General features: G+C 42.1%; 1 protein-coding gene across 9 annotated transcripts in view; it reads left to right on the top strand.

The window, feature by feature from the left end:
- Positions 1–12,960, top strand: part of atp11c (ATPase phospholipid transporting 11C) — a 53,068-nt gene that overhangs the window by 21,973 nt on the left and 18,135 nt on the right. For all 9 annotated transcript variants that reach the window (XR_009797263.1, XM_061836017.1, XM_061836018.1 and 6 more), the window contains exons 3-13: positions 2,205–2,294; positions 6,024–6,104; positions 7,490–7,597; positions 7,874–8,002; positions 8,970–9,058; positions 9,429–9,479; positions 9,871–9,935; positions 10,009–10,090; positions 10,181–10,331; positions 10,627–10,824; positions 12,604–12,774. Coding sequence is in view for 8 of the 9 variants with exons in the window: in XM_061836017.1 (XP_061692001.1) it covers positions 2,205–2,294; positions 6,024–6,104; positions 7,490–7,597; positions 7,874–8,002; positions 8,970–9,058; positions 9,429–9,479; positions 9,871–9,935; positions 10,009–10,090; positions 10,181–10,331; positions 10,627–10,824; positions 12,604–12,774 (1,215 nt within the window). In the remaining variant the exon portion in view is untranslated. The remainder of the gene's footprint in view (positions 1–2,204; positions 2,295–6,023; positions 6,105–7,489; positions 7,598–7,873; positions 8,003–8,969; positions 9,059–9,428; positions 9,480–9,870; positions 9,936–10,008; positions 10,091–10,180; positions 10,332–10,626; positions 10,825–12,603; positions 12,775–12,960) is intronic.

Genomic DNA, 12,960 nt, shown 5'->3' with positions numbered 1-12,960 from the left:
TTTTAAATCTCAAAATTTGGCAAGTTGCTACTTTAGAAATTGTGACTCTGTGACAATGAAACCTGCTGACCAGTAATCAGTTCAGGTTCCAGGAACGACAACTTGTAATCTCTTTTGACAACAGTAAAGCTACAATGCCTACAAGGTACAACTCCTAGAGCCATACTGAGTCGACGAGGTGGCATGGAGCGAAAAAGCGTTGATACGCTGAGCTCCCCCCGCATACGTTTAGCGTCAAGCATGTCTCCATTGCTCGGAATTGTACCTCTTGAACCGTCATTGGTATTCCCACTCCTGTCATTTTTTTTAAATCCTCCTTTCCGGTGCCTCTCAGATGCTGAGCTTCTCTTCCAGCACAAGACGATTATTAGCGTGTCAAGGGAGCTCCGTCTTTGACGGTGACATACACGTCAATTAATGTACTGGCAGGCAGAGCAATTAAATCATTCTGCAGTCTGGGAGAATGCACTCTCCCCGGCGGTAAATCTCAACCACTTACTTCTAATGCAGTTTGGGGCTAAATCTGGGTGGGTAGCCTATGGTGATATCAGGTGACGGGGGGGGTGGGGGGGAGAAACCAGCAGTCTGATTTGCAGCTGGATTTATTGTGGTGCAGAGGGACCCGGTGAGAATGGAGCCCATCAATTGCTTCTGCCCGTATGTCAGGGTAAACAGACTTTAATTACCCTGACTGCAGTGTTTATGCTCCCCCATACCTCAGGTCTGTCATGATTTTTGCTTTCGCAGTCTGCATTGGCCCGTCGCCACTTTATCCAACTCTTACTCGCTGTTGCAGCATGCCGCTGAGACCACCACCACCAGCGCTCCCTGCCACCCCTGTTTGCACCACTCCCGCCCTCTTTTCTCATTACTTTCCCCCTTCTCTCTGGCAAAATGAGATGGACTGTTCTGCTGTGGCTGCATTTCGACACGCTCCACATGCCTGATGTAGTATCTTCATAAACTCTCTTACTTTGTTTGTGAAGTATACTGTACATCTTAGCATGCACTTTTTTTTTGCTCTGGTGCTCTACCAATACTCCTTTTCCCACCCCTAGATGTCTAATCGTCTTACTTATTGTGATTGTGTTTGGGCAAATAGAATTTGTGACCAATTTGTTGTGAATCAGCAAGACTGTAAAATGATCTTCTTGGGTGAGGGGCCTCCTTTTACACACAGAAACAGCAGCTATTCTTAATTTATTTTCTAATCTATCTCCAGGCTATCTCAAGTCTCACTATTTTCACTATTGAAGATGTCTTATTCCATTTTTCCATCTTGAATACAAGATAATGCCGAAAGGCTATCGTGGCATAACGAAGAAGTGGAGTTACGACACTTCTCAGACCGTTGAAGTGTCCAATAGGGTTACAAGATTTGCGCCCACAATTTTCAACCCTTTTGATCGGTTATTTAATTGTAAAATCATCAGACCAAACTATGTACTGAACCAAATTTGAACATGTTTCCTAACGCCCAACCACAACAATGTGACTTACTTCTACCTCTGACTACAATCTATTCATCCATCCATCCATTTTCTGAATTGCTTGTTGGCCCTCTCGTGCTGACTGATAACAAAGCTCTAGAGGGGCTCTTACTGCTGCAGAAAAATATCCTCGTATGTTAAGCATACTCGGCCAATAATTGTAATTCTGATGGTTGATGCCCACCACTCTTGGTCATTCATTGGTTAAGCAAGTTTATCAGTGCTACGCTTCTAACGTTTTGTACTTTAATTAGAAATGACCACATACACACTCGGTAACATTAGTATAACGTGTAGCTGTGGCTGTGGCTGTTGCTATACTCAAATTTCCACTTTGATGCAGGAAAAATGGTCTCCTGACCATAGCCAAACAGCCGCATGTCAAAAAGTTAAAAAAGGAGACTGGTTCTGCGCATTAAAGGTCCAGTGCCAAGTTACCGGCAGGGCCTGGGTGAGCCTTCTTGCCAATGTCATTGGTTCATTGGCACTGTTCAAGGGTATTTACATTCAAGGTGATAGATCTCCAGTTTCAATAGAATTCACTGCAAAACATGTCGGCCCCAAAAGTCAAAATCTTTGACACTGGTATTGCACTTCTTCCTCCCTCCAGACGAAATGCACATGCCTGTAAATATTAACTGATTTGTATGTTGAAATGTATTGTGTAAAAGACATGAACAGAGTCAATAATTTTTGTGTTTTTCATTCCCACAGTATACCGTGTGGAACTTTTTACCAAAGAACCTGTTTGAACAGTTCAGAAGAATTGCCAATTTCTACTTCCTTATCATCTTCTTGGTGCAGGTGAGTAATCATTCACTAAGCACCCTCTTGTCACGCTGTTGTTGTAAGCTTCAAATATGAAATTGCTCTACAAATTTAAAATTTTCAAAAGCTTTCATTTTATTTATTAATTTTTTTTTTTTTGCCCAACCTCCCATCATACTTTTTCCTCAGTCCTTCCTTCTCATCCACACAAATCTTCTTCCCCTGCAGCTGTCACCGCAACAGTAGCTACAAACAGGTCCTAGTGTAAACAGTTGCTCCGGTGCGTCCTCCCTCTCATTACATTTTGACTGAATGAGCCCACAGAGTGATCGCCTCCCAAAGCCCGAAGCTGAGTGCTAAGCTAGGAAACATCTTCGGGCCACAAAGGAAATTGCCGTTATGCAGTGTTGTTGACTCATATCTCCGTGCTCCTAAAGTTGACACAACAGCTTGTATATTCCAGTCTGTCTGGTTTGACTGTGCTCACGGATTCAAATGAGTCCCAACACTTGCGAGCGCTGACCCTGGAGGCTGTTAGTTTTGCTAACCAGCTGAGTGAGTGTGTCTGCGTGTTTACATGATCTGCAAGAAAACTGTGGAAGATGAGGGATGGATCACCTTGCAGTCAAAATTAAAAATAAACTTGCATTTGGTGATGTGTTAAATACGATGTTCGCATCTTTTTCACTTTTTTTGTTTTGGTCACACTTTAGTGTTAATCATTGTTCATTTCTTATTGAGGTTGTCATTAGCAAAGGTGTACAACTGCACACACGTAACTGTTGGCATTCTGTCGTTTTTCTTTTATGTAACCAAAAATGTCATGTTAGGGTTTTTATAATTTATGTATATAAAAAAAACATTTGAAGCATTCTAAATATCAACCTTTCTTTTTTGATGTGAGAGGCATCATAATCCAGTGCAGTTCTACACCACTGTAAACTACACCCAGTGAATAGAACTGTTAATATTTTGCCTCTTCAACATTTGCGTAATAAAGTTGTCATTTGAGTTTGCCACGGCTACGTTGTTATGGCCGGCGAGGGAATGCCAAGGATGTATAGCTTCACGGGTGTCCCGGATTTGCTGAAAACTGTTTATCTAGGCTGCAGCGCGGTTGGCGTTTCTCCATTAATCCAAACTCTTTTGAAGGACTTCCTATTTCGGAACACTCCTTATTTTCCCATGCGGGGATTCGAATATATAAGAGAAAGCAAAGAGGGGAGATAAATGGGTATAGAGACCTTACGTGCACTTTTTTTTTTTTTTTTTCTCTGACGTCTCTTGGACAGAAATAAACCTTTTCACTCCCCCGTGGGAGCGGTTGTCATGAAAATGCTGTGACATCAAGCAAATGACATAGTTCCTCCAAACTGTTCCTTTAGTCTCTTCCCCTTTTGTCATTTGGGATCCCCCCCCCCCCCCGCCTTTTTAAGTTCTGGCCACCCCCGCCCCCCACCCCCACCAGCGTCTCTTTGCAGCCCTGCACATCTAACGTCAGCAGCCAGGAAGCCCTCTGTGTGATTCTGAGCACCACAAATAGGCACAGGCTGATAAAAAAGCACCACTTTCCTATAAATAGCACTGCGTGTCTTTGCACGAATTTGATCAAATGGGAATAGGATGCCGTGAGAGAGTGAGACATGGCACTGAAAGCTCGAGAGGAGAAAGGCGGAAGAACAAGGGGGAAAAACAGGGTGTGGGTTTTGAACACGATGGATTGGGAAGTGAAGGGAGGGAGACGCGAGCAAAAACATGCATGCATGCACACGTTTTCTCTGTCACTCTGACACACTTCCAGACTGATTTGTGCTTGGCTGATATCACACAGCACGTCGACAACAGTACTGAGAAGAGGTTTTCTTTGCATTTTGGTGCAGAGGGGGAAACCTACCTGGCTGTTTGCTTGGAGGTTGCAAGATTCTGTCTGTCGTTTGTTTAATGGAGCAGCATATTTTGTGTATTACCAATTGATGTTTTTGCATTTTTAGCCAATCGATTAAAACCACAATGGCATAATCAGTCTCTTATTACACATATGGTGGTTGTGCTGAAGATAGTTGCTACCAGACTATTTTGAGGGACAGCGATTGCTTTTTATAGTCTGCATTCGCCATTACATTTGTCAGCGACAACAACTGACGAATCAAACAACAGCCTGGGCTGGAAGTCGGCTTTGTCGCGCATTCTCTCCGTCTCTTTTCTTCCGCGCTGCGGTTTGACCATCTGGCTGGTGCATCACAGGCACAAGCTGTCCCCAGTCCTTGGTGTTGTTTTTGGTTGAGCTTCCTCTAATCAGTCAATCCTCCTTTCCAAACATGTGACCAAAGGTTTGCTGTCCCTTTTTTTTTTTTTTTTTTTGAGACTGGAATGTGCTTCAATTGCCCTCTAACATTACGAATGCTGATGGCGAGGCGAGTGTCTCCCCTCACATGTTGTCTTCAACCACGGTTAAGGAATATTTATGGCATATTTCTTGCTAAAACATGGCTATGCTATGCACATTGTTGTTCTTTAGAGCAAAAACTTCATGAGACTCAAATCACGGCGCCAATACTGACTGAGGTTAAATCGCGGGTGTCAAACTCAAGGCCCAGTGGCCACATCCGGCCTGCCATGTGATTTTTATGTGGCTTGCGAAGGCAAATCATCTGTCAACTTCCATGATTCTTGTGAAAATCGGGACAAAAATTTCAAATTGTGAGATCATAAATGGTAACATTGAGATACAGTGGTTGAAAAACCCCTCATACTTCATTTATGATTCAAAAACTAGTTCATAAATTTCACGTGTAAATATGACAAGGCAATTTAAGATTTGTATGTTTTCACAATAATAACGCACCTCCGAAGGAAACCGTAACTACAGTGTGGCCCGACAAAAATGTTTGACACGCCTGGGCTAAATAGTGGTTAGTCTCTTTTGTCTCAGGGTTTCGCTTTATGATGTGATTAATTCATAATTAATAGTAGTCTTACTAGTCAAAAAAAAAATTTTATTTTTTTTCTGGACATCACTAACCACCGGTTTAGTCTACAGAATCTTTTTGAATGGTTGGTGTCATAACTCACATTATTGCTCATAATAGGCTCATTTCAATGTTAAACGTAATAAAGTGGTTCCTTCAGATACGAGTGACCTGATTTACAAGTTTTTCAAAATAGGAGCAAGTAAAAATTTCAAATAGGAGCGCTGCATGTTTGGTTGTGAACTCAACATACCGTGTTCTGGCTTACTTGGTGAGACCGGGATCATAAATTCCAGTGTAAATCTCATAATAGTTACAGAGGGCCGTTTGTGTGGTTTTAGCGGAAAGCTTTGGTCAGGTGATGCTCCTCAGTCGGGTGTTTCGGTTTACCCGATGACCACTCCAGATTATAGAACTCACGTTAGTGCAAGGGAAAACTCACATGCTTCATCTTTTGCGCAGTCAAACGTTAAACCCGAGTCTGTTTTGGGAATGCCCTCGGCGTAGAGTTGCTGACAGATTAAGAGAATTCATCCAAAACATGTTTTTTGCCTCATTCGGCCTTCAGGCGAGTCGTCATTATTTTCACGACACGGACCGCACCCTGCATTTCCTGGCAGATGACTTGTCCCACCAAACCACTTCCGTTCTCATTCTTCCCACCGCAAACAAAACCTGATGCACATCTGCATTTTATCAATTCTGCAATGTGTTGATTCAAAGCAAATGTTTATTTTCCTCGATGTTTAGGTTTCATGTTTAACAATCCTCCTCCCCCCTCCCTTTTCCTCAATAGGTGATAGTGGACACCCCCACCAGCCCAGTCACCAGTGGCCTACCTTTATGTTTTGTGATTACAGTGACAGCGATCAAGCAGGTAGGACCCTGCGTCGCAAGCCTCGTCTCTGTGCAGCTCATAAAATACTTCTAATGCAATCATGTACCTCCTCCTCCTCATTCTGTCCTTTTTTTTTCCCCCTGTAATGCACTGTACACGACTACCGCTGTCCCGGACATTATAATAATGCGCTCCTGTTGAATTCTAATGAGGGAAGATAGAAATTTGGGCCTCTGAAGGAAGGACCACTGGGAACTTTTCAATTAGCATAATGTCTTTGTTACTGCCGTGTGCCCTTATCGGATGTATTGCATAAGGGCTGACTTTTTAGTTGGTCTACCGCTGGGGCTTGAAAATTCACAACAGTGGGCGGACTTCCTTCTGTAATTGTATGGGGCCCATTGATAGGGTTGGTTCCGAAAGGATGGCTTTCAAAAGGAACAATGTGGTCCTCATCATGACTCTTTTCATCGAATGTCATGTTAAACTACTGGCTACAGACTGATGTTTTGAGGGAGATGTGGAGATATGTTTTTTTAGGGGTCTAAATATTTTCCAAGTCATGTTTGCAAAGCCCCTACGGCGCATTTGTTTCAAATGCATGTCGGTCGAAACTGAATAATTAATTGTCTTGTAAATTTTATACACCAGAGAGCAAAAAAAAAAAAAAAAACTTAACGACCCTGCCAAATTTTTGTGATTTTAAAAAAATTCTGAAAAATCAAGCAAATCTCTGTTCTCGAATGCGTAAAGTACGGTCTGGAAAAATTGATGCTCTTTATGTTGACTTTATTCTCCTTCATACTCCATGAAGGTCATCTTTAAGCAATGCATACTTCTTTTTTTTACTTTTAACTACTCGGTAGCACAAACATTTTGCAGTTGTCAGGTATTTTATGCATATAAGAAGCATTACACTACATCATAATGATTGAAATAGAAGCTGTGTAAAACTGTGTGTTCTATATTTCGTTAACACTGTATTGTGTGTAACGATTAATGATTCCCGTCAAAGTGCAAGCAAATAAGCCGCTCTGATAGAATTTTTCTTTTTCTTTTTCAATTTTGCCTTTCAACCACCTGCCAACATCAAACTCTTTTCACCTTTCCCTGTAATCCTGCTTTCTGGCTCAGGCTCTGCGTTGGCTCACCTTCGAATTCGTCTCTTTACTTTATCGCTGCACCATTCCATCCATCTCCATCCTTGAGTATTTTCTTTTTCTTTTAATACACCTGTTCTCGTCTCTGCAAGCGCTTCTTTGTACCTGACGCACGTAACACTGAAACTACTAAATGCTGATCACATTCGCCTTCCTTTTATTCTTTGGTTCCCCTGTGGTTGTCGAGAAAAATACAGTGCCGGAATGTCTGAAATTCTTTGTCGGATCAATCAAAATGGACCATTGTGAATGCGCCTCTTCCAGGGCTATGAGGACTGGCTACGACACAAGGCTGACAATGAGGTGAACAAGTACCCCGTGACAGTGCTCGAAAAAGGTCACAGGCTACGGAAGGAGAGTGAGAAAATCAAGGTAGCTTTCCGCATCTCCGCCATGCTTTTGAGAGAGCGATTCCCCCTCTTCCCCCCTCCCCTACAGGAGGTGTACTTCCAGATGAGGTTTTACAACATGCACTGACTGCTAAACAGATGACATATTTCACTTTTATGATGATGAATGTATCCAGGATGTTGTCTGCTAGTCATTTTATAAGTCTACTAATGTATTAAACAATAATGTGATATTCCAGATGGATGTGCATCAATTTCTGAGATGTGGTGTAGTGGCCAAAGAATTTCTCTTGTTTAGGTGGGAGATATTTTAGAGGTGGAAGAAGATGAGACCTTTCCCTGTGATTTAATCCTGCTCAGATCCAGCAGGGATGACGACAGTTGTTTCGTTACCACTGCTAGTCTGGATGGAGAGTCCAACCATAAAGTAAGATCTTTTTTTTTTTTTATGAAGGAGAAGGATGTAATACAGAAGAACAGCATCTAATTACAGTACAATGGACTCTCGGTTTGCATTATTAGTTTGTTTGAGAAAGTCCGACGGAAACCAAAGCAATATTTTCCCATAGGAACTTATGTGAATCTGATTAATCCATTCCAAACACCCAAAGATTTGATTTTTAGAGAAGAATAATAATAATAAATTGTGTAATGAAGTGGATAAATGAATGTTTAACCACTTTTTTCTTTTGTGATAACACTTGATGGGATATGCAGTGAGGAAGGGAGAGAGGAGAACCATTTTCACTCTTTACAAATTATTGAATTCAGAATGAGAGTCAGCTTTGTTGGCCAAGTGTGTAAAAACACTCAAGGAATTTTTCTCCGGCAGTCGATCCTGCCCTGGTCCGACATTCGGAACAAATTCTATTGTCTTCCTTGCCTTTCGTATCAGTTGGCTCGGCAACCCCAACACAAGCTGGGGCAATATTGGCGTAGCATCCTGGTAAAAGTCAGACCCTCAAAATTAAATGTCTACAGGAATGATGACCTCACTGCACTTTCTTTCGCCAAATGAGGAAAAATTGGGCGTGCTTTTATTTTGAAGTTCTGACATTTGACAGGACGTGCTCCACCGACGTTGCCCGAGTTTTGTCAAGCAGGCTAGGATGGTTATTTAATAAAACAACTTACAACTTGGGAAATGAATAGCTAAGTCACATTTTTTTTTTCATTGTACGGAAGCTAAGTAGATATACAAAACTATCTATTTGATATAAAAATATTCATTAATTTTAATTAAAAAAAATGCAACTTGAGGTTTCACCGAATACAAATATTTTCCTTAATTGTTTGTACCAATGCCAAGGTGTTTTGATGTCGTCGTCCCCCCCCCCCCCCGCCTTTGTTTTATATTCATGATAGTGCCTTTTTTTTTTTTTTTGCTTCTTCAGACGCACTACACTGTTCCAGACATAGAGAAGAATCTGGAATCCCTCAGTGCCACTTTGGAGTGTGAACAGCCTCAGCCTGACCTTTATAAGTAGGTATTCATCAAGTGGCTCCAACAGATTGTGCATCATTGCGCGTCACTGTTGAAACGTGCACAATCATTTAAATCGTGGCATTTATGGATCACCTAAAGAGATTTATAGCAATAAGAAAAACCCACAGCAATCACTAAAATAATAGAAGTAAGACAAATCCCATATTGTTAACCTGCTGTCCAAGCTGAGATAAATTGAGACTGATAGGATTGGTATTTGCTGAAATATGTATTGAAAAACCCACAGTATGTGATTATTACTTTGTCGGTTTCAAGTTATTTTATTATTATTTGGCAATTGTGGGTTTTTCTTCATTCAGTGGAAAGTGCTGTGCGAGTCATTAATGGGTGTGCATTTCTGTGCTAGGTTTGTGGGCCGTATGCACATCTACAAAAGCAATCAAGAGCCTGTAGTGAGGTGAGAGTACTCATTATAACCCACCAAGCTCCCTTTTTAAGCGAGAGCCTGATCAAAACACACTTTGCTGAAGCAGCCGTTCGTTTGCATTGCCAGCAAATCATTCTTTTATTGATCCTCTCCCGTAGCGTTCTGGTGAAAATATAAAAGGGGTGGCTCGGATTCAGAACCTCGTTCCAAAGCATCCCCTTAATGTAGGCATTTATCAGTGGCTACCTTCGTAACGGCTCTTTAAACAGATGCCAGCGTCTCTCTCCGAAAGCCCAGGCAGCGACTATCCCTGCACCTTTTAGGGACAGTTCAAGCCGGGCTGCCAGGTTTCCGTGAAACGAAAGGAGAAGTATGTGGAATTCACTGCCACTGTTTGACTTCTACCCATGTTCCTGCGCAGGTCTTTGGGCCCGGAGAATTTGCTGCTAAAAGGGGCAACTTTAAAGAATACTCAGAAGATCTCCGGTGGGTTGTTAATCACTCGCATCAAGCTTTGTTACCAAAAGTAACAACTATTCCGCTTCATATCTCCGTTAAGGTGTCGCTATTTACACTGGCATGGAGACCAAAATGGCTCTCAATTATCAGGGCAAGTCTCAGAAACGCTCTGCTGTGGAGAAGTAAGTTTGCACCAAGGTGCCAGTCTCTTCCTCCACGTGTGATGCCAACCTTTTGGGCAACCCAGACATTTTGGATGTCTTCCCTCTCAGGTCCATCAATGCCTTCCTTTTGGTGTACCTTTGCATTTTGGTGAGCAAGGCCCTGGTCTGCACGACCCTCAAGTACGTGTGGCAGAGCAAGCTCGGGCAGGATGAGCCTTGGTACAACGAGAAAACCCAGAAAGAGAGGGACACCAATCTGGTGAGTAAATGCAGAAAGGTCCATCTACCTTGCATCTTTACATTTCACATACACAGGCGTGCTGTTGACACCGCAAAGGGGAACAGCTTCGTGCGCCGTATTTTTAATCACTGCACTGCAGACCGACACTGTGCAATTGCCCATTTCATTGACTGTTAACCTTCTGCACCAATCAACTGTTAACATTTCAATCCTAATAACATGGTTTATTACCCCTACACTGCAGCAAAATGCTTGTTGGTACACAAAAGTAAGATTTGTTTCTCTCTCCACCCCCCGCCCCCTTTCTCACCAGTATCTAAAGATGTTCACTGACTTCCTGTCGTTCATGGTGCTCTTCAACTTCATTATTCCCGTGTCTATGTACGTGACGGTCGAGATGCAAAAGTTTTTGGGATCCTTTTTCATCACCTGGGACAAGGACTTTATTGACCCTGAAATCAAGGAGGGGGCACTTGTCAACACCTCCGATCTCAATGAGGAACTCGGCCAGGTCAGTCTTTGCAGAAATTAGACGTTTTTTCCTGCTTTTTTATTTTATTTTATTTTTTGGAATGTCTAGCAGTTCAGGTCCAATGAATAACTTCAAATGGTGGAAAGTTAAATGGGTGAGCCGCCAGAGATTAGAAGAGCAGGCAAGGTTACCCTAAATTGGAATACAATGTACACTTCAGAATTATGCAATTCGGCATATGAGCTGGTTTTGGATAAACAGGAGAGAAGAGTCAAAACAAAACACTTACTGAGGAATATTTCATTTTCATTGAAGAAAAAATGCCACAAATGTGTTCTGCACTACAGCAAATTCTGGTTTATGGATTGCTTCCATGATGTAGCCTAATGTATTCATTTAGCGTGCAAATTTCAGAGTACAACGTCACACCGGATTGCAGGAATTTCAATTCAAAATACAAAAAAAACGGCTGTTGTGGTTATAAGCCTTACCCAGTACATTTGTAAAGGAAATACCATTTGGTACATACATACGGCGCAGTCGTGTAAAAGCCGCAAGTGCCCACATTGAAACACGAGATATTTACAAAGACGGTACGCAGAGAGTTTAACGCTAGTGCTGCCGTGCTAACAGGGCTGGTTTAAAAAAAAAAAAAAAAAACAAAATCACTGAGACACAGCAGTAACACGCTAGCGCAGCGCTAACAGGGCCAGACCGGTTAAATTCACTTCCTCGGCACATATATTTGATCTCACTCTTACCTTTTCCGCTCAAATGGCGCCTTGCGGACGTTAGATTGCTAAATTAGATTAGTTTAGGTTAGATTAGATAATGCACAAATTAGCTGCATTACCGCATAAACCGCAGGATTGAAAGTGAATGAAAACAGTCGTGGCTCATAGGCCGGAAATTACGGTACTGACCAGTAGTGTAGACGGTGACTGATCCCAAATTGGCCTGGCCACAACATTAGGCACACATTCTAATGAGCGTGGTTATGTGGAATTATCTTTGAAAAAGATAACGCTTGTTTTTATTCTCCCCGTGAGAGGTATAATTTCACACTTCATTTAATACTGCATTTGTAGTTTTATCACGCACTGTTTTCTAAGGACTTTCCAGTATGTGAATCCATTGCTTAGTATTGTATATTTTTTAAGTCGTGTTTAAGATGCAGCCGTTGGGTTATGCATGTTTGACAAAACAAGCGGCTAGTATAATAATATTGAATGCATCCATCTATTTTTCATAAAACTTGTCTGACTGCCACATATAGATAACCATTCTCATTCAACGCTCACACCTATGGACAATTTAGGTTGTTCAGTTAACCTACCGTGCATGGTTTTGAAATATGGGAGGAAACCGGGAGAAAATGCAAAGTCCGCAGAGGCGAGGCCGGATTTGAACCAGTGTCCCTAGAACTGTGAGGCAGATGTGCGAACCGTTCACCCAGTGTTCTGCCGTACTATTAAATTATCCTACAAAATGATGAAACATAAAGCGGCAGAATGTGATCCCCACTTTGATTACAACAGATGTACTTTTAAATGCTAATAGGTGACCCCGAGCAGTCGGTGTCATTTTGACTTATTTAGTTTTATGGCACTTTTAATTGCCGTCAGATGCCATTGACATTTTGGATTTGCCCGGTGATTGAGATGACAGAGATGCAAAGTTAATGCGGTGTCCAAGGTTAATGATCAATGCGGCGTTATTCTCTCATTGCGCCCGACAGTTCAAATTGACACTTTTTTTTTTCTTTTTTTTTAGATGACTGTGGCAATGCGTTTTTTTTTTAATGTCTGCTGCCTGCAGGTGGAGTATGTCTTCACAGATAAGACGGGTACCCTCACCCAGAATAACATGGAGTTCATCGAGTGCTGCATCGACGGGTTCCAGTACAAGCATCGGGACGCAAACTCAGAGTTAGATGGATTTTCTGTCGCAGATGGCCCCGTGAGCAGAGTGAAGGAAAAAGCTGGCAAGGTGGGTGTTTGGCAGTGTCGCCCCATCTGTTGTATTCCCCCCCCCCCCCCCATTTAAAAAAAAAAAAAAAATAAAAAAAATAATTCATGCAAGCGGCAACATATGGCTGCAACATCGCTCAATGCTCCGGAAGGCCCTTTTCACTAAATGCCATGTCAGCATATGTATTCAGCGGGTTGATAACTC

This window comes from Syngnathoides biaculeatus, chromosome 11 (assembly GCF_019802595.1).
Source record: "Syngnathoides biaculeatus isolate LvHL_M chromosome 11, ASM1980259v1, whole genome shotgun sequence".
Taxonomy (NCBI): Eukaryota; Metazoa; Chordata; class Actinopteri; order Syngnathiformes; family Syngnathidae; genus Syngnathoides; species Syngnathoides biaculeatus.
The sequence above is the reverse complement of the archived record's forward strand: the minus strand, read 5'-3'. Positions and strand labels throughout refer to the sequence as shown.